General features: G+C 34.7%; 2 protein-coding genes across 9 annotated transcripts; one reads left to right on the top strand and one right to left on the bottom strand.

Annotated features, from left to right (window-relative positions):
• The first annotated feature begins 930 nt into the window (after positions 1-930).
• Positions 931-5,489, top strand: LOC130968739 (uncharacterized). Of its 8 annotated transcripts, none has more exons than XM_057894174.1 (10): positions 931-1,438; positions 1,816-1,904; positions 2,233-2,383; positions 2,505-3,131; positions 3,357-3,390; positions 3,494-3,536; positions 3,877-4,142; positions 4,427-4,484; positions 4,563-4,636; positions 4,995-5,489. In XM_057894174.1, the coding sequence occupies exons 4-10, from the start codon at positions 2,983-2,985 to the stop codon at positions 5,133-5,135; spliced, it is 765 nt and encodes a 254-aa protein (XP_057750157.1). In that variant the 5' UTR covers positions 931-1,438; positions 1,816-1,904; positions 2,233-2,383; positions 2,505-2,982; the 3' UTR covers positions 5,136-5,489. The 8 variants fall into 8 exon arrangements, with proteins under 8 accessions (XP_057750157.1, XP_057750158.1, XP_057750160.1 ...); XM_057894175.1 differs by having other exon boundaries at positions 931-1,520; XM_057894177.1 differs by having other exon boundaries at positions 933-1,438; positions 3,047-3,114.
• Positions 5,490-12,015: 6,526 nt separating this feature from the next.
• Positions 12,016-19,689, bottom strand: LOC130968355 (uncharacterized protein At4g10930). The gene is made up of 14 exons (XM_057893572.1): positions 19,050-19,689; positions 18,592-18,677; positions 18,417-18,507; positions 18,171-18,220; positions 17,828-17,897; positions 17,612-17,721; positions 17,012-17,077; positions 16,137-16,690; positions 15,913-15,993; positions 15,732-15,807; positions 14,012-15,188; positions 13,825-13,899; positions 12,728-13,702; positions 12,016-12,611 (listed from the first exon to the last, which is right to left on the bottom strand). Exons 1-14 carry the CDS (start codon positions 19,149-19,151, stop codon positions 12,396-12,398), a joined length of 3,729 nt encoding a protein of 1,242 aa, XP_057749555.1. The 5' UTR covers positions 19,152-19,689; the 3' UTR covers positions 12,016-12,395.
• Between the last annotated feature and the right edge of the window lie 2,761 nt (positions 19,690-22,450).

Raw genomic sequence — 22,450 nt, 5'->3', positions numbered from 1 at the left:
AACCGGTAAGGTTACTGGGTCATTGGTTACTGGTTCAACCAATAGGTCACTAGTTGAACCGGTGGATCACTAGTCAAACCGATTAACCCGATATAATTAAATAATTATATAAAATTTAATTTTTTTTATTATAGGTACTTTTATTTTGTTTTTATAAAAATAATTATCATTTTCAACTTTTAATACTTTATTAATTAGTTTATATTTATTGTATTATTATATTATTATAGGTGAAAACTCATATACAGTTGTTTTCATGTGAAGTTGATATTTAAGAACTATTAGATGATTTGAAAAATTTGACTAAATATCTTCTAACAATTTTCAACTATTAACTTCATATAAAGATAAGTACATGTGAGTCTTTACCTATTATTATATATGATAGAGTATTACCGTCGGCTTAGAATTTTCTTCTTGGTTAGAGGAAATAACTTCGTTGCAAGTATAGTTCCAAACCGACAAGAAACACTTAATCAAAGTTTAATTTTGGTTGTCACAAGTCCAACCCAATAAAAATAACCAAGAGTATTAGTCCCGGGTCGTTCTTCCTAGGAATTACTATCACTACTAGAAAACTAGTTTTTACAGACGGATATTTCCGACGGATTTTATCCCACGGAAATACAGATGGAATTTCAGAAGAATTTTTTGTCGGAAAAAAAAATAAATTAGCATAAATTACAGATGGAAAAGAAAATCCATCGATAATTCTGTCGAAAAAATTAATTATTTTTCATGAGAAATGATTACAGACGGAAAATCCGTCTGTAATTAAATAGACAAAAATACTGTATTTTATTAAATTATTACAGACAAAAAAATCCGTCTATAATTTAAAATTTTCCGTCGAAAATAATAAGCTAAACCTACCATTGCCCGAGCTCTCTTCACAACACACAAATCAAAGGAAATAAACACTAAACTTATAATATGTGTGTAATTAAACTTCTAATGTGTCTGAAATAACAAACCCTAATTTCAATCCCAAATATCCCGATCGATCGAATTCCATGGCAAACCTTTCCTCATCTTCCTCCTCCTCGTCTCAATTCACCTACTCCTCCTCCGATCCCTCTTACTTCCCCACCCCTTTCACCTTCAACAACCGCCTTACGCCCCTCCCCTTCGTCCCCATCCTCCCACCGTCACCGCTGCCCCCGCTGCTGCTGCATACAGCTATCCTCCTCCATCGTCACACCACTACCAATTCCAGCACGATGCTCAGCAACTCTTCCAGCGCGATGCCCAAACCATTACCCCGGAGGCTCTCGAGATCGTGAAGGACGCCATAGCCAGCAGCGACGTCGACCACAAGACCGACGCGAAGAGGAAGGCAGTTCCCCGCCGTGCCGTCGGGTAGCCGTGGGAGGATCCCTCGCTGGCCGAGTGGCCGGAGAATGACCATCGCTTGTTCTGCGGCGACCTAGGGAACAAGGTGAACGACGACGTTTTGTCGAAGGCCTTCACAAGATTCCCTTCGTTTAACATGGCGAGAGTTGTGAGGGAGAAGCGATCATGTTAGATTTGTTTTCTGATTAGTGGATTTTTAGGTTGTTAAAATAGGATTAGATTATGTTTTGATTCAGAATAGCTGAGAAATGTTTAAAATAGGATTTTTAGGTTGTTTTCTGATTAGTTAGATTTGAGACATTATTAAATGAAATTGGTACATGAATGCAAATTTTTTGAACTCAAAATAGTTGAAAAGGCACTGCTTTTACAACCATGTTAAAATTGATGCTTGATTGGTGAGTAAAAGGCATCTTTTAAAAATTGGAAGTAGCCTAATTGCATTTTGTGTGTCAATTACAGCATGCATATAGAGATGGTCGTCTTAAGGAGGTAGTTCTGCTATATCTTGGAGCTGCAGATGGCGATACAGTGATTGCCAAAGATATCAGGTTGCTTTTGTGCTCCTTTATTGTTCTATAGTTTGTGGCCTTCTGCTTTCTGACTTTAGATTCCTTTCTGTTATGTTTTTGTTCATTTACTAACTAAATACATGATGATATCTGCTACCAATTCTTTCTGACTTTTGTAGCGAATTGGTAGAAGTCATTATAGATACTACATAGTATATTACTTTGATTTGGAACTCTGTATTCTTAAATAATTGGTCATTTAGAATTTTCAGATGTGTGTACTCCTTAATCCTTAGCCTTTCTTGTTAAAATATTCTCCTAACTTGTCTGAGGATTGGGATTTTGTGGTGTTTATTGTTTATTCTAGTGCCAAGCTTGTGGACCTTGCTCTTGAATCTGGAAAAATATATGAAGGAGAAGGCTTCAAGTACATACAGGAAAGTTTTGCCAATGGCACATTTCATCTCATTGGGTTATTGAGTGATGGTGGAGTCCATTCCCGACTTGATCAGTTGTAGGTGAGGATTGGGGGGTTGGAACATTTATAAGGAATTTTAATCTTTTGTTTTTTTTGAAGTTTTTTTGTACTGATTCAAGCAATTGCGAACTAGTAAGTACTAACAGATGCCATTATGCCAGGCTTACACAAAGACTCCGAATTATCCAAACTAGTAGGGCAGTACCACCGATATCCAGTGATGAACCAAGTAGATAAGCCACCCCACCACTCATTTATTAATATCTTATCAACAGAAATATGAAATTTTTTAAAGGAAAATTCTTCAATATATTTAACTAAATATTTATTTGATTTGTGCATCAGCTCAATAATGTTGTAGCTAGAGATCTTTTCTTTTCCTATGAATAACGGGAATCGTACGTATACTACTTTTTTGTCGGTTCATCCTGAGAGTGGTGCTATAACAAGCTAAGATCAAATGTTTCATGACCTTCCATTTTCTAAGAGGGTCCCAATTAGGGGATAAGTCATGAAAAATTGCAAGAGATCAATAATTTTAGTAAAAGAAAATAATTAATATTGGTTAGTTAATGGTTTCTAAGTGATAAATCATAACACCTAACCATAACCGCCAAGTCCTGTCGTACATGTACATGCATGCAATTCTGTTCTTTCATTAGGTCTAATTTGGTCATTTTCATTCATAATTTTTTAAGCGAAGGTCCTACTCTTGATGTTCTTGAAAAATGCCAAGAAGTGGAGGCCAGAGCTAGGGAGCTTGATAAACAGGTGAAGCTACTTGTGAGGTTGTTGATTAAACACTACTTTTCTTTTTATTTTCAAAATTGAATTAATCTTATCATAATTTCAGTGTACTTGATTGAGCTGTTTATTTGCAAGAAGTGGAAGGAAATTGTGGATGAATGGACCCTTTTTTTAATTTTTATTTTTTATATCATGGTAAAGTTTAAGGCCCTGTTTGGCGTTATTAATATTCTATTTTGAAATTCCTTTTTATTTATTTTTTGCAGATTCCTGATTTTGCATACTCGCCAAATCCACACAGTGAGTACTTGCGCATCTTATTCAAATATTCTTTTGTGTGTGTCTCTGTTGTTTTGGATTTTGGCGAACAATAATGCTTTTCTGCTTCTGTATGCTGACACAGATGGAAGTTCTGGGTCTGACTGTATGCTTTTCTCGGCCTTTAAGTAATTTTCTGTGTTATATTCTCTTTCGCCTTTTGTTATTCACAGTAGAAATACTTTCTTCAATACAATTTCTCTTTTTAAAAGGTTACCACTGTTAGATCTAAGCTTTGTCATTGGGTCATTCTAGTTTTATTTAAGCTAAGCTTCTCTATGCTTTCTTATTTCAATGGTTACTATAGAGAAACCTGCTGTTGACTGATAGTGACTAGTTGATCCTCTTAAGGATGAGAAAAAAAGATCCCTTATTTGGGGTTATTTCTGTTGGATGCTTTGATTGTTTAACTTCCTTAAGCATAAATAATTTCCTGTCAATAATATTCTTTTATCATTTTGATATTAGGATATTGGGTATTGGCCTGTCTGAATTTTAAAACTAGAAATTCTGTTGAAAGAAACAAAAAAGACTTGTGGCTTTCTTTGCTCAACATTACATGTAGACATGTAGTAGCATCACTAACTGAAAGATCATTGTGCTTGATCCAAAATCAGAGCCAGTGCTTAGTAGATCTATGCGGTGCATTGCACTGTGACATTGAAATCAATTTTGGGTTGAAAAAATCAAAATGTAATCCTGCTGCCGCTGCAAGAAATAAACATCTGTGCGAGGTATGCATCAGTCTGTCTATTCATTTGTTTTAACCAGATTTGTCTCAAGCCACCAATTTATCTCAAAAGATTGAAAAGTTGACAATTTAGCCCTTGAAGGACTAAACAAGTGCAACATCAGTTGCTATGTGGGTTTGGGAAATTTATCAACAAACTGAGTAAATCATTTGAACACAATGGACTTATTTAGTTATTCGAAGGTTAAATTGTCTATGTTATTAAGTATTCAAGGGCTAAATTGATGGTATAAACAATTTATATCTGTCTCTAATTGTTTTCTACAGAGCTTAGCAGATAGTTGTTTTCCTGTTAATGACGGTCCTGCAGCAAGCCGACTCCATGGTATGATATTAGTTTCTTTTCTGTAAAATGTTGCACGTTATTGGTAGCTACTGCTTTCTTACATTGACAATTTGTCAGAATTCTTCTTGCACCAATTCTGTGATGCACACAGCTGCACTGGAAGCAGGAAACCTTTCTCCAGAGACCGCCGGGTAATTTAATTAAAATATATAAATGATTTCTATCCCTTTCTTTAATTTACCTTAAGAGGATCATTCTGAAAAATCTTAAAAGATTCAGAAATCCTGAAGAATTTAACTTGACAAATTGCATAATAATGAGAGGGTGAATTTTCAAAGACTCCTTAATGCCTTGTCCAACTATGTGGTGGAAATGAATCTATTTAATGTAATTCGTTTGAATTCATTTAACTGGTTTCTTGATATATGCAGAAGAAGACAAATGCATTCTACATCGTTGCTTCCATTTTGCTTTTGATGCTGCTGCTACTTTGCTATCTCTATATCTACTTTATCTACTTGTGATAAGGTTTTGATTTTTGTCTTACAGAGGGATGAAAATGGAAACTCAACTGTCGAGGTGCATATCTCAAACTGGCAGAAAGAAAAAACCATCTTAATAGATAGATCTGTCGTCTTCGGAAGTTCTCTCGCTTCTCCAACACTTTCAGAATCCATAGAAGTTTACTAATCTGTGACAGTGGTTACTGCACTCCCAATTCGGCCATAGGCGAGTGCAGTTGGAGGAGAAGAGCGAGAAAGACTGCCAAATTTGCTCCTCGTTTTACATGTTTGTTGTAAGCCAATTTCTTTACGGAGACTTAGCAAACACAAATTTGAGCTGCAGGATTGAATTTGCCCTTGGTAGCTTTTGTATTTGATTCTAACTAACATTACTAACAAGAAAAATTATACCTTATCATCGTGTTCTTTTTGTTTGTTGAAACTTGATCAGGATCTATTTGTAAACTTTTTCATTGTGTAACATCAGTGTAAACTCTTATTGTACTGCTTTGCATTGAATAATAAAAAAAAATTGTCTGTAATCTCCTATTGTAAACTCCTATTATTTTGTAATTAGAAAAATAAAAAAAATCTATTTTACCTTAGTAACGGATTTATAGACGAATTTTCTGTATGTAATCAGAGTGTCAGATGATTTTCCAAGGTTTAAATTATAAATGGAAAATCTGTCGAAAAATTTGTCTATTACTATAGATGGAAAATTTGTTGGAAAATTCGTCTGTAATTACAAATAGAAAATTCGTCAAAAAATCCGTCTGTAATTACAGACGAAAAATCTGTCGAAAAATCTGTCTGTAATTACCGACAGAAAATTAGTCAAAAAATCTGTCTGTAATTATTGACAGAAAATCCATTGGAAAGTTTGTTGCCTTTGGAAAATGGATGGAGAATTTATAGAGGAAAAATCCGTCGGTAATTAGTAAAAATCCGTCGGTAATTTTTCGACGAAAAAAAATCCGTCGGTAAATAATTTTCGACGAGGCTTTTATAGAGGGTAAAGTCCGTCAGTAACAAAAAATTTGTCTGTAATAGAGACTAAATCTGTCTGTAAATCTTTCTGTATTAATTCATTTTCTAGTTGTGTATTGAGTGCCTAATTATTGGTTATGAAGTTCAAGTGGGTTGGGTTGATAAAAGGGCAAGAAAATAAATGACAAGAAAGCAAAGCTAACAACTAAAGATAACGAATACTAAAAAGAGAGGCATTCATGGCAAGGATTGAGAATCTAGGCTTTCGATCATAGTCATTAATCATAATACAATACTTAACAAGAGCTAATCCTATTAAGTCATTTTCAACATCGGAAGAAGGTACAATGTTATCTTCAACATAGGAAGAAAGTCAAATAGGACTAGTTAATCTCAATCCAAAAGTCCTAATCAACTTACTAATTGAATTAGCAAGAGATTAGAGTCGATAGAAACAATACTAACAAACAACTCTAGATCACCAACATAAGTTGGGTATTAATGACTCAAGATTGCCTAATTTCTCTTTCCAACCCAAGAATGCTCAAAAATCTACTTTAACATATAACCAAGCATTTTGTCAAACACTTGGAAGGCACAAAAGAAAAACATCATAAAAGTGCAAGAATAATAAATCTACAACTACCCAATGTAAGAAATTAACAATAACAACTCAAATAAACAACAATAAACAAAGAAACATGAAATTACATTAAAAGGGAATCCAAATCCAACAAGAGTTCATCAACATAAAAAAGAGGCATAAAAGGAAAATTAACAATGTAAACTAAGAGAATAAAGATGTAGGAACAAGAAATTGCAAGAAAAACTAATTGAAAACAAGAATTAAAATCTAGATCTAAGAGGAGTTAACCTAGAGAGAAGAGGGAGCTTCTCTCTCTAGAAAACTACCTAAAGCATGATCCTAAGCTAATCTAATTGCTTCCCCCATGTTCCCGCTTGAATTTTGCATCAAATAGTCTCAGAAATGAGTTGGTTTTGGGCCTAGAAAGCTCAGAAATCGCCCCCAGTGTGTTGCCTTTAATGAGGTCACGTGCCTAACGTCACGCGTGCGCGTCGCTGGCAAATTTCCTTCTCACGCGTACGCGTGGATGACATGTGTGCGTGGCCTTGAACCCTCCAATTGCTCATTTCTCCATGAATTCTCCACTTTGCATGTTTTTCTCCTCACTTCTTCCATCCAATCCTTGCCTTATAAGCTTGAAATCACTCAACAAACATATCAAGGCATTGAATGGAATTAAAGTGAATTAGATTTAGCTATTTTAAGGCCTAAAAAGCATGTTTTCACTCTTAAGCACAAATTTAGGGAGAATTATAAAAGCATGCTTTTTCATTGAATAAATGTGAGATAAGTTGATAAAACCCACTAAATTCTACACAAGATAAACCACGAAATTGGAGTTTATCAATATACGATATGTATTTATTGAAAAAATAATATTAATAGATATCATATAAACATGAAAAGAAAAAAATAAATTGTGATTAGTAAAATTTTTTTGTTTATCTTTTTAATTTGTATATATTTAATAAAATATATTTAATAAAATTTATAGTTAAATAAAATATAATTGATTTAAAAATGAGTAAATTTAAAATTAAAATAAATTGAATAAAGTAAAAATAAAAGATTGTTATATGTACTATAATTTGTGTATATGTTAGTAAGAAGCGTTATAGCTTGGTGGTATGATCATCTTTCTTGTATCCTAGGGCCAGGGGGTTTGAACCCCATGTAAGGCACTTTGGAAAATTTTTCAAAAATCACAAGCCTTGACACTTGATAGTGCTGGAGCATATGGAGAACAATGGACTTGCAGAACGCTGGTGCGTCGTAGATTCACCTTCAATGACCGAGCGGTTCGGTCCGGTCCAATTTTCACCGAGTTTGACTAATTCGTATCGGTTTTCTACCTTAAACGGTCCTAATCTCAAACCGGACCAGTGTTGAGTCCGGTTATCAATTTTTCGGTTGAACCGATCGGTCTGGTCTCGTTTTAATAACTATGGGTAAGCAATTTTGTACCTTGATGCAACATTATATGTTCTTGCTCTGAGGAAAAAGGTTTGAGATTAATACTTGGTTTCACTGTTTATTTGACAAAAACAGGTCCTTCACCCATAACAGATGGTAACTGGATCACTGAAGATTCGGATATCATCAGAACTTACTTTCTAAGTAATATTTTTCTCTACAACTCGCGTCCCTTCAAGAATACTTTGACAACTCCAAGAAGGCAAGGTTCCTACTTCTGCTGTGAAGATAGAATTAAATCTAAAATATTTACCTTTAAGTATTCTAGAAAGAAGAGAGTTAGATTGGGTCACAATTTTTTCGCATTGTTTACCCAAAAGAGCCATGTTTTGAAACTTGAGATCTTTGAAACCAAGCTTATTTTCTTTCTTAAGCCTAGTCATCTTATCCCAACTAATATACGCCATTCGCCTTTCAGAACCTTGCTGCTCCCACCAAAGTTACGTTAGAATACTATGAATTTCATTTAACAAGCTGTTCAGAAGTTTAAAACATGACAATGTGTATATTTGTATGGCTTCACCAACTGCTCAGAGTAATACCTGTCTTCCTCCATTAGATAACAAGCACTTTTTTTTCATCCTTGTGTCCTTTTGAGAACCTTATCTTTGATTGAGTTGAAGGTGACTTTCTTAGAGTGGTTGACAAGGGAAGAGAGACTTAAATATTTATCTTGTATACATGTGAGAAATATTCAGCTGGGCTGCTAGAGAGGTTCTAATCAGTTTTGGAGTGTTATTACTGAAGAATAGGACCGAATTATTAAGATTAACTCTTTGCCCACTGAATCTCTCATAAGATTCCAATAATTCTAGAATAGAGGCACAACTATTTTCTGAGACTTTACCAAATAGAATGGAATCATCAGTGAATAGCAAATGATTTATAGTCAGGCATCTTCTGTTTATCTGAATTACTCGAATAATATTGTTTTGCTTTACTTTGTGTAGCAAGAAGGAAAATTCTTCTAGACATAATAAGAAAAGAAAAGGGGATAGGGGGTCACCTTGACGGATGCCTCTATTTGGATTAAAAAAAATCATAGGGTTGACCTTCCATAACAACAGAGTAAAAAATGCTTGTCAACAATTCATGAATCCTGTCAATGAATCTTGATTCGAAGCCCAACTTCTCCATAATAAATGATAGAAAATGTCACTCCACCTTATCGTAGGCTTTACTCATATCAAGCTTGAATGCCATTTTGTATTCCAAACCTCGCTTCTTTTGTTTAAGATAATGCATACATTCGTGTGCTATAAAAATGTTATAAAAAATAAGTCTACCTTTTAAGAATGACTTTGAGTAGGGCTAATTACTTTGTTCATACACCCTTGGAGTCTGTGGACCAGTACATTCAAAATAATTTGTAGACAACAGAAGACAAACTAATGAGCCTTATCTGAGTCATATCGCTTGCATCTGGGACTTTTGGCACTAGATAAATATTGATGTGGTTAAACTTTTCAAAATTCTACCTCCAGCAAAGAAACTCTTTACAGTTTGGAACACGTCTTCTCCGACTATATCCCAATAGAATTAGAAGAATTTAGCCGTTATACCATCCTCTTCTAGTTCACTCTGAGAGTGGATACTAAAAGTAGCTCTTTTTACTTCCTCCATAGAAACAGGTCTTTTGAGCCTATGGTTCATGTTATCTATAACCTTAGGCTTGAAGTTTATAAAAAAAGGCCTAGGATCTGCTTGATTAGAAGATGTGAAATACTCTTAAAGTAATCTTCAGCCACCTTAACAATATCAGCATTGGTTGTTGCTATATCCCCATTATCCCTTCGCAGATGCCATATCTTCTTTTCTTTCTAGTTCTAGATTTAAATTTTCAATGGAAGAAGTTTGTATTTTGGTCTCCTTCTTTCAGCCATTTAGTTCTAGATTTGTCTTTCCAATAAAGTTTCTCATCCAAATATGTTTTTTCAAGCTGCTGTTCAAGCTCAAGTAATTTAGTATTTCCCATGATGTCTGATGCCTATTTTTGTTTTAGAAGAGCTGTAATTTCTACAATTTCCTTTTTAGAATTAGTAGAGCTGTTCCTTTGTCAGAGAATCAATCGATGTCTAACTAATTTAAGCTTCTGAAATAATCTGAACATCGCTGAACCTTCTGTATCTAAGTTCTAGACCTTGCTGATGAAGTTACGAATTTGTTCTTCACCACACTAGCGGGATTGAATCTTGAATCTCCTCTTTGATCTCTCCGATTGGTAGTTAGTATCCAAAACAAGAGAGCGTGATCAAAACCTGTCTTTGATAATCTAAAGACCGTGGGAAATCGGGACCAAAATTTATCAACAAGCACTCTGTCAAGCTTTTCATGAATTAGTTCACATTCTCTCGTCTGTTACTTCAAGTGGTCTACCCACCATTCCCAAATTAATTAACGAGTTATCTCTATTAAAATAATTAAAGGCAGCAATAGAAGAATAAGATTTAGGATTACCACCAAGTTTCTCACCTTGATCAATAATGGAATTAAAATCACCAACAATAACCAATTTACCTTAGAGTTGGGAGAGCACGAAAGAGATTTCTTGAAACTGGGATAACCAAATTTTCTCATTGCAATTTAAATAAACGCCTACAAAGTTCTATTCAATATTGAGAGGGACATCTTTTATCAAGGCAGCAATATAGAACTGAAAATCTGAACAAAATCATCCTTCCATGCTAACGCAAGTCCACCCGCACTACTAAAAGGATCAATAATTTGCCAATTAGAGTAGCTTTCCACCTGTCGAGATTGGTTTTTTGTTTCACAAAGAAAAACTAACTCGGAAAAGTGGGATTCAACAATTCCTTTAAAGAATTAAAGTTGTGAATTGTCAGTGGTCTCCCCAAACCTCGATAATTCTACGATAATATTCTCATAGGTCTTGGGGTGCCATTGACCGGCTGGCACCCTCCACCCTCTTATCAGTAATTAGCTCTTATTTAACACACATATTCTTAGTCACAAGCTCTATACATGCTTCCAGTCTCTTAGAGAAGTCTTCCTATGTCACAAACACCAATTCCTCTTCTTCTTTCATGTTCCTTGGGTTCGGATTTGGATTTACTCTCTTTTTTGGTTCATGATACGAATGAGGATGTGATGATAGAAAACGAGAAAGATAAAAAGAATAAAAAAAAGTTGAAGAAGGAGAGAAAGTTGTAAGGAATTAATTCAGATGAAAAAGGATCTTTTTTTGGTGACTCGATGAAAAAGAATTTGAAAGAACAAGAAGAGAATTAATTAAAGTTGAAAAGAAAGAAAGAAAAAGAAAAATCCTTGGAGCACAGTAAAAACCAATTATGTTTCAATAATTACGGTGATTATATAAGTGTTATTAAAATTAAAGTCATATTTTTTATATATTGGTAACACTTTTTAAAAAACGTTGTTTAATAATAAAAAAATATTATTTTAATTTTAGCAATATTTTTTGAAATAGCATAATCGTCGTAACATAATCATACTAGAAGGACTCTATAAAATAATGTCTTAAAATTGCTTTGCATGAGATGAGTACCATACGGTATAATTTGAATAAAAAAATTAATTATCTGTATAAAATATATATTAAAATAAATTAAATAATATATTTATATACAAATACTTAATAAGTGATTAGTAGTTGATTTTTTTGTTTGTATGTAATATTTTTTTATTTACAAAACACAAAAACAGTCAAATTCACGAAAAATAAATGTGTATTTCAAATGTAATGAAATGTATATAGGCTAATTTTTTAAGATATGGAAGAAACTTCGGTGTAACAAGCAGTTATTGAATTTTATGGTGTTTTTCAAAATTTTGGACGTGATATAATATGCGAAAAGCATACTGTCCCATCCCAAAAACCCAAAATTTTGAAAAACACCATGAAATTCAATAATTGAGTGTTATACTAAAGTTTCACCAATATCTAAAAAAATAGACGATGTATGTAACCATTATTTCCGAAAATATGAAGAGTTGAAGACTAGTTTTCCAGGCAGATATAATGTGGATTGTTAAGACTACAAAGACGTTAATTCTATACAGGTGCATATATACAAAAGAAAGATCGCTGGCCAATAAATAAGTTTCTGCCGAAGGAAAGAATAATATAGTTATCTTGTGAGTATATTTTCCTGGCGTTCACTAGATGTATTTTTTGTTTTGTTTACGACCGATGAAATTCATGGACAAGATGACTCGAGGACTGGAACGTAGTCATGTGAAAAATTTTACATTTTGCTTATCATGTTCTCAAATCTCAATCACTCCCCATGTTATGCTCAATTCACATATGAAGGGTGAGCTGGGGCTATAAATCTAACATATATCTACAGCTGAACAATTAATCAAGTTTCTTTTAGTAAGGGGGCAACATGAGAAAACTTGCTGATGATATGCAAATCAATTTTTTCTGTTCTGTTGGGCTGCTTCGGCATACTGCTCTGCAAGCTTCTTTACTTTCTCACCTTCCTTTATGAGGAAATTAGCATTCTTTGCTTTGCAATGATACTTCATAACCTTCTCTGTTGTTTTTGCGACTGCCCACCTGTATTGTTCTGCTGTGATCACACCACTCTTGCACAGTGGCCTCATATGCTCCTTGATATAGGCTTCTACCTGTACATAGTCCAACACAATTAGGAAGAGCACATTTACAGGAAAGTATAGAGAAATGGTAAAATTCAACAACACAGCCAATTACCAAAATAATTAAGTAAATAAATTGTAAATACCTTCTTTGTTACATGGTTTATCGAGTCACACTCAGACTGCTTCGCACTCATATCATCAGATTTCTCTTCTTTCCCTGGGGAATTTTTACCAGTTTCAGATACATTAGATTTGTCAGTGGCCTCACTTGGTGTTTCTTTCTTGCCCTCTCCACATGTTGTTCTTGGTTCGGCATCTGGAAATTTTTTTATGAGTGGTTCTTTGTCAGGGCCATATAATTCTTCAAATTCGGAATCAGCTGGCTCGACAGCACTCTCACATAACTCGGAAGAAACCGAAGCAGAAGGCCCGCCAATCTCTGCATCAGTTGCTGAGTCCCTAGGGACTGTTTCGATGTGAGAGGTTGTTGAGCCGGAGGCATCCCGTAGTACTTCACTGTTAAGGGACCCTTTACAGTCTGTGTCATCCACAGCTGTATCTGACTTCGAGTTCATGGTGGAGAAAACAAGTTTCACTTTCGAGTCACTTTCCTCTGGTTTTGGGTTTAAGACCTTTGAAACCCCAATGTAGTCTTCATCTTCCAAATCATACTCAAAATCACCATAAATGTCCAGCTCAGGATGAGAATCCAATTCAAGTATATTATCAGGCCCTGAAGTATCATTTTCATTACCTATTTCTCTGTTATCATGTGGACTGCTAGGCGGTGAATCAGACAATAGACCAGCATTTTTCAAGGCTTCAACAGCAGGGTCGGTTGAACAATCATCAGCATTATGTTCTAATTGATCAGGAAGCTTGGCAGGTGACTCCGGGGGATTTGTATCTTCAGCTACATCGGACTTTGTGTTATTTGCACGATGTCGGAGCTCTTGTGAGCAGAGGTTCAAATACACAAGCTTGCTGCTCGATCTGTCAGCAACCTCCTTTTCAATATTGATTGCATCTGCAACAGCCAATTCTGTATCTGCAGTTCTGCGAATGACTGGCAGATTTGTGTTCCTCAACAAGCGCTCTGTCAGGCGGTAAAGCTGTGTCTGTAAAACACATTAATAGCAACTAAGAAGCCAGAGATCATAACACAATCATCAAGGAAGTCATATCAAATTTTCTTCTGCAATCTACACAAATGCAATCTGAAATAGAAGACACACAATACCTGTCTCACTGATATTGGAATTTTATTGTGACAAGAAGGTCCCAGTACTGGTCTCATATCAGCCGGTAGCTGGGCCTACTCTCAATGGCAGAAAGAAATAACAGTGAACAGTCATAAACAACTTCTGACATCAAAGTCGAAGGAAATAATAACAATCATGAGAAGGAAAGGAAGATAATTTACATACAAGCAAAGGAAATTTATCTTTAAAAAGTGTATTGTCTTCTTGACTTCCATTTGCCGTCCTTTTGCTTTCAGCAGCTGTTTTCTTAGCAAGAAACTCTAAAGCCCATTTCTTTTTATCACTCTTCGTAGAATCTGATTTAAGTCCTAATTCCTTTGCATTTACTTTGGCACCAGCTGAAGAAGAAACTGATGTCTTACGAGAAGCTGAATTATCACCAGCTGAACCATGTATAATCTTCTTATCTACTTTTGTTTCAGATGAACAAACTCTGGCATTGCATATAAGATTTTTTATATCTGTTCCTGACGGGTTATTTTGTTTAGTCTGCTCTGAGCTAGCATCAGTTTTAAGTACAGAGAGGGGCTTGACATCATCTTTCCGTGGGAAAACAGATGTATCTGCTAGATACAACCTGGAAAGAATAGTATCCTTGGCCTGACATTCAGGACCCTGTGTTGACTCTGAATTTTTTCTTAGTAGATCTAGAACTGATTTTAAAGTTTCAATTTTTTCAGGCCTTGTAGCCCTCATGCACCGATATTTCCAAAACTCAATTTCACAGTCCCTATCCCATGCATGCTTTCTTTTTCCATTTGAAGTCCCAAAAATTTTCTTTGTAAGATGCTCACGTACCGTTCCTTTCTGCAACATTGACTTCTTTGCCTTTAAAGCTGAAGGGGTTAACTTATTTACAGGTTCAGTTTTGGGTCCAGCTATAGCAGCCCTGAATGCTGCAAGAAGCTTTGTATCAATATTTTCCTCAAAGTTTATAGAGGATTTGTTACGGACAGCTTCTCTAATTTCCTTCCTTAGATTTTGAACTATCAAGGATGATTCTCCATCATCAGCAACTCTCTTCATGATCTTTTTTACCCTCAATCCAGCCATATTTTCATCCTTTCTAGTCACATTGTCAGACGAATTAGTGCCAGTAGGTCCCTTGGAAAGCCTACGGTTTGTACCTTTAACTATATTCATTATAGTTGGTCTGACAACCTCCTTGGATGCAGAATGGTTTAAAGCAGAGCTCTTTTGACCATTGTCTGAAAGCTGGGCATCAGCTGAGTTATTAATACTAGTCATTTGACCACCAGCAGCTCTAATTTTCTTTTGAGACACTTCAATTGGAAGTTCAGGCTTCACATCCCCATCAACTTTCAAATGACCTCCATCATTGCTGTAACATCATCACATCACATCACATCATCACATAAACACTAGTCAATATTGGTCATGCAATGAATTTAAAATTAAAGAAAAATAGCTAATTTGTATCAACAGAATAGCCATTTAAAAATTGTAAATAATCAATACAAGTTTGAGAGGGGAGACAAAGAGTACTTCAGTTTTAACAGCATATACTACTATGAAGATTATCAATGCACCTCCTCCTCCTCAGTCCTCTCTCGGTTTTGTCTTCTTGGAAAGTTTATGAAACATCAACTGAGAAGTGTTATGATAAATCAAGACAAGATTTCAGGTGCAATGATTCATGATTTGGCCTTTGTAGTTTGATGTGAGCAACACTTCTAAAATGATATGGCAACAACCACACACTTCTAAAGGTGATCTTGATGCCAAAAGCAGCTCTTATGTATATTGGCGCTTAAGCCCCACAGGTTTCAGAAATTTCTCTCTATGCAGAATGATCTCTCAACATTTACAACAAGTAAGAAGCAAATTCATCTAAATATTATGTATAGTTTAAATGAATTCTAACCTGTGATCAACATGCTTTCTCTTCCCAGCAGTTACACTAGTATTATCCTTCTTAACATCATTTTCAATTACATCTCCTGAAAACATTTATTAATGACACTATGAGGATCCAAAACATGTTCAAACTGTGGCCCTAAATAAAGCAAGCAACAAGAATCATATTTCTAAGAATGGTGCCATACCTTCCATAGAACATTCATCTGAACTCAGGTGCTTGACACCAGTTGTGTGATCTTTTATTCCATCCTTGTCCACATTATCAACTAGAATTACACATAACATTACCAATCAGACCAGCTTACAATCGAAGGGGTAAAAAACTTTTGATATACTTTTTTTATGCATTCTTGTGATATATATTGTTCATGCACAAAAAGTTAGCAATAAATTATGTAATATTGTTCACCTGATAGGAAAGAGCCCACTGATAAACCAAGATGAAGACCCATATCAGATTCATTTCTAGAAGGACTAGTTTTGACATGGGACTCATCAGCTAACTTGGTTTCATCAAGGTTACTTGGTCCACTCCTTGCTCCATGAGCACTTTCCTTTCGATCATTATGCTCCAAGGATTTAGAACTTAGGCTACCAGATACATTGTGTGATAAGCACAACTCCAGCTCTTGTTCCTTCACAATTGGTGACATAATCTTCTTCTCCATTGCTTTCTGCTGATTAGTTGTGTCAGAATCTAATATACATGATGCAGTCAATTGTTCCCTGCCAAGTTCAAGAGGCAATAGGCTTTTCTCGCTTGTTGATGGAACCCATTTATGTCCATCAACCATTGAAACAACAACAGCTGTCTCTCCCGCATCAGCAACAGACACACAAACTTTTCTTGAAAAGGAATCCTCAGCCTGACATTGATTGTTAATATGCTCTGGGTTACATTCTACCATCGTGCTCTCCATTGAATCAGTGTCTCTTCCTTTAGAAACTTCACCAACCATGCATCTAAAATAAAACCGTGAATGAGATCAGATAGAAGCTCAGCAATATGTTTAGCTGACTGCTTCAAATAACCATGTCATGAGTTTTCTAATTTCAAGTTTATACTATCAATTATCTAATTAAGTGCTCTATCATAGGATACCATTCCAAAAGAAAGACTTTAATCCCAAAATAGTAGCTAGAACCTATCAAACTCTACCGTCATTTTATTTACAGGCAAGTAGCCAATATGTTCTACGTTAGTTACCAAACAGGATATGAATAGAGATTTGAGCTATAAATAACAATTAGAAAAGGCAATTAGAAGTAGAATGTTAAATTTACCTTGGACATAACCATGTACTTTCAGATGTACCTTCTGTATCAAATCCCACACAGAAGGCATGATACCTGCCATGTTTAGTTCAAGCACTGATTAGGAGATACATCTCCCAAAATAGTAATATGGATACAATCATTAACTGATGTTCCTACCCACCCATGAAAGTTCATGGCAGAAAAACTTTGGACAAGCTTACACACATCATAATATATATTAGCACCATCTCTCTTACAACCATGATATACCATGATTTGGTCATTTGACAGCCATGCTTTAGTAGGGCCACCTTAACCATGTAATATCCTACAAGACAAGGAATCCACTATGTTCTGAAATAAAAAATGTGCTGTACCCTTGATCCGCCATCAAAATTCTAATATCCTCCATCTAGATATAACTATCTATCTATTAGATTTTATCATGAACTTATGAGCAAGTCATTCCACTATTTTGTAATAAACTACAATATGCATACCCCCCCTTCTTTCTTTGCTAACAGGCTCTTGCATATGAGTGATAAGCCTAGGCAAACAAGAAACCAGAGTAGTAACAGATCTATTAACAATATATCAGAGACTCAATAGTCTGATCCATTGATTTACCATGTATCACATGAATCACATGCAATTGATGTATCAAGATCAGAATCTCCTTCGATAGTTTCCAATCCACTTCGAACTTTGCAGCCATCACCATCCAAACAAGTAACTGCCTAGAAAAGGATTAAATACATAATGATTAGTTTTGTGCAGTAGTTTATACATAAGGATTAAATCCGTGTGCACGCGTGTGTGTCGGGTCATATAGGAGACAATTACATTTTCATCAATGTAGTAGGAGGGAAACGATAATGTATTGTTCTTCCCTTCAATGGACCATTCGTCATCTCTGCAATCATGAATCAAAGAGATATAAAAGACCATATAAATCACCTTTTAGAGCAGACACATGGTAAAGATGCAAAGCTAAGTGATGAAACTGTAAAATATTTACTCAAAATTAAGTGACAGTGATGCATGGCTAGAACTATTCAAAATTCATGACTTTCACGTTTCAACATAAACACCGATGTTGAAACATCCAAAGTTTAATGTATGTGGATATAAACACTCAATAAAGATAAGGCCATTAATTATACAAACATAATGGATGGAAACTTACCTGGAGAATGAGTCATCTTCAACTTTATTGCCTCCAATGGTATCATAAACCTTTACAATCATGGGTTTCACATGTTTAGACTTTAGATGTATTAATAATGCAAAATCTTCATAACAATATCAATGAAAACACGAGATTGTATGGTCCAGAACAGAACTCATAAGGTGAGCAAATGCAATTGAAACCTTATACTAAAGCTATGAAGATAAAGAGGCATTCCATAATGTTACATGATACATCACTCACTGGTACACAAGTGATCAACTGAAACTCGTTCTGGCAAAGTGGGCAGAGATTAGTGATTGTAGCCCAGTTATCAATGCATACAAAACAGAACCTATGAAACAAACAAGCCAAGGTCAAAATATCACATTCATATTTCAGCATGCCGAAAAATTACGGAAGAGAATATAATACATACCAATGCTGACAGCAATCGAGAACTCCCCTATCAATGACGATATCCATGCATATTCCACATCTTTCGCCTTCAATAGCCAAATTATCCTGTTAATTAGCAAATTGTGAGGGTTGAGGCGAAAAAGTTGACCAACAATTAACAATTGCATAACCCCTATGTATGCTTTTTCTATTGTTCAAATGCAATGGAGCACTACTGAAATTATAAAGATGGCAATGTTGTGCCACTCATTATTAGGGCTTATAACCAATACAAAGAAACAAAACAAAACAAAACAAAACAAAACAAAACAAACGCTATGTAGTCATATTCATTTGAAGCATTGACCCTATTTTATACTTATTAATGTTGATTAACATATATCAAGATAGAAAGAAGTTGAGGCAATAAGCATAGGCAAGGGTTTAAGCAGCATTTAATTGATCGAAATATAAATTGCAATAGAGGATTGAGCTTACATCATCATGGATGTGGTTGGGATCAAAGGGATCGTGTGGGAGTGTGAGCATGTCATTCGTCATAAAATCAGCTTCAGCTTCAGCTTCCAATTCCATTTCCATGGGAACCCACACTTCAATCTCAATCTCAATCTACTCTAACTTTCTAATCTAATATCCAATACACAAAGATGTCACTCTCAGGTAAGTCCTGCTATCAGAGACACCAGATTTGGGAGTCAAGCCATTACCACAATTCAATTAGCGAGAGATAATTGACGCGTGTCTCCCACCATTTAGACGAAGAAAAACAACGGGATGAGGAGTAGGAGTTGGAGGAGGAAGTGGACAATCAGGCATGAAATAATTCATTATTATTATTATTATTATTATTATTATTATTATAAAATAAGGTGCTTTTTTATTAAATAAAAAGTTATTAATTAAGAAATAAACCGCGGTTTCTAACATCTAATTTGGGTCACGTTTCGCATCGCTGCCGCCTGCCAAGTTCTATGTCCTGCGAAACGTTCCCAAACCCCAATAATCCAATACCAGCTTGGCAGCTTCCTCCTTTTTCTTTAATTTTTTTAATTATTTTTAGTTTCGTTGGCTGAAGACCCGAAGTCTCTGAAGTCTGAATCTACGTCGTATCAAATTGATAAACTTTCCGAACCTTTCTTTCTTCTTTTATGTTTTTGGTGACGAGGGTTCTTGATTTCATGTTGCCATCGTGACATTTTTCCAAGAGAAATGAATCATGGGGTGTTAACCCAATTGGTTTCGAAGTCCTATTGAGGCCCAACTAATTGGAAGCAAATTCGTTTACAGAAACGTCTACCCTAAGCTTTTTCTTTTAGTTTTTTATTTTTCACAATATTCTCAATTTGGCCGTTAATGACTAATTTTTTGTAAATCTAAGTTCTATCTAAAGATTTGTAGTCAATAAATTGTTATATGTATAAAATAAAATTTAAAATTTTAATACTTATTTAAATAAATTAGTCAATTAATTATTAGACCAACTCAAATTAATTAAGTCTATTCTAAATTAAAATCCACATTCAAACCCAAAAAAATATTAAAAATATTTTATATATACTAAAAATAAATAATCAAATTAATTATTAGGTATATATATTATTGACTATCTATTTTTATACAAATAATTGGTTAGTAATTGATTTTTAATTGAAATCTAAGTGTAAATTTTAGGGAGAACAAGAAATAGACATAAACTTGATTTAGTAAAGTTTTTACTTTTTAAAAATAATTTATAAAAATTAATTTTTTAAAAAGAATTTTTTAAAGGTTGTAGCATCTATTTTTAATAAATTAAATTAAAAATAAATTTTAATAACCACAAGCAATAAATAAAAATATTTAATAAAATAGTTTTTAAAATTTAAAAATATTATAATAGATATTAATATAAGAATTAAATTTAGATATTAATTATATATGAGGTCATATTAGACTTTTTAATTTTGATAAGGGGGTTACACAAAAACCTAAACGCTAACCACTTCAAACATGAAACCCTAATGGACCCTTCTTCTTCTTCCTCCTCGTCTCGTATGCGTCCAGTCAATGAAGAGCTATGGTTGTCATTGTACCTGAAGTTTGAAGCTTTTCTCACTTGTGTCACCCCTATAGTGAAGACGAAGTACCTAGGAACTACCATTTGTTCAAAACAGGTTAGTAACAAAATTGTTGCTCTCAACTTACAATGCTCTGTTTTTTATAAAATGTTGGTTGAGGTTTGTTTTTCGTTTCTTTTTTCGCTCTACTTCATCAATGAATCTTTTGGGGATTTTGGTTGATTATGATTATTAGTGATAGTAGGATTTTTGTATGCTAGGGTTTAATCTTTTTTTGTATGTATATGACTGTAATTAACTGAATCTTTTAATTCTTTGTCTATTTGAACAGTCATTAATTTTTTATATTCCATTTTAAAATGATAATCTTATTCCTTCATATCCCATTCTAACTCTTTGTCTATTATTTTTCGATTGAAATTATATATATTTATTACAGGAGTGACGTTAGGATTTTTGCCAGTAACGAATTTCATAAAAACAGTCGCGTTGTAGATATAGTTTCTAGACCGACAGAAATCCCTTCGTACAAACGTTTTGGGTGTCACAAGTAACAAACCCCTAAATAAATTGATAACCGAGTATTTAAACCTCGGGTCGTCTTCTCAAGGAATTGCAGGGAGGTATGTTCTTATTATTGGTTATGAGTTGTAAATTGGGGTTTTGGAAGTAAGGTGCGAATATATTATATGATAAGTAAAATAATACTAATAAAATCTCTTGGCAAGGTATAAGAACTGGAGGTCCTATCCCAGTTATCCTTATCAATTGTGATGAGAACTGAATTTTAATCCCACTTTGTTAACCTCTAACTATGAAGGTAAGTTAAGTGGATGAATTAATTCCTATTTTCAACTAACAATGAGTTTGATAACTCAAAAGTCACCAATTATTTAACCAAGGCCAAAGGGGGAAAAACTAAATCTACTAGAATAACAATATCCTCTGATTGGGAATAATAAAAAGGAACAATCATAAACTGAAATGCTTCAAATATCATTAAATAAAATATTCAAATCTTAACATGGAAAAGTTCATAAATTAAATTGGGATAAATAAAAATAAAGAACCTGGGATTGAGAGTCACTTCTTAAAAACTAAGAGAAGTCTTAAATCCTAATCCTAAGAGAGAGGAGAGAACCTCTCTCAAAACTAGATCTAGATCATGGAAAGTGAATTATTAGAGCCTTCTTATGAATGGATGCATTCCTCCACTTTATAGCCTCTAATCTGTGCCTTCTGGACTTGGATTTGGGCCAAAAAGGGCCTCAGAACTTGTTATGAGCGTTTTCTGCAATTTCTGCTGCGTGGGCTCTGTCACGCGTCCGCGTGGGTCACGCGGTCGCGTCATTCGGAGCTTTTCCTTGCCACGCGGTCGTGTCAGTCATGCGACTGCGTCATGTGCGTTCTGCTTAAGGCGCGCGGTCGCGTCAGTCATGCGGCCGCGTTGCTGCTGATTCGTGCTTGGCACGCGATCGCGTCGTCCATGCGATCGCGTGGATACCAGTTTCCTTAAAGCTCCGTTTTGCTTTCTCCTTTCCTTTTAGTATGTTTCCTTTTTCATCCTTTAAGTCATTCTGCCTTAGAAAATCTGAAACTACTCAACACACTAATCACGGCATCGAATGGAAATAAGAGAGGATTAATAATAAGCAAATATAAGTCCAAAGAAACATGTTTTCAATCAAAGCACATAATTAGGAAGGCGAATGTAAAACATGCAAATAGTATGAATAAGTGGGTAAAGAGTTGATAAAATCCACTCAATTGAGCACAAGATAAACCATAAAATAGTGGTTTATCAACCTCCCCACACTTAAA

This window comes from Arachis stenosperma, chromosome 3 (assembly GCF_014773155.1).
Source record: "Arachis stenosperma cultivar V10309 chromosome 3, arast.V10309.gnm1.PFL2, whole genome shotgun sequence".
Lineage (NCBI taxonomy): Eukaryota > Viridiplantae > Streptophyta > Magnoliopsida > Fabales > Fabaceae > Arachis > Arachis stenosperma.
Note: the sequence above shows the minus strand (reverse complement) of the source record. Positions and strands in the feature narration are given on the sequence as shown.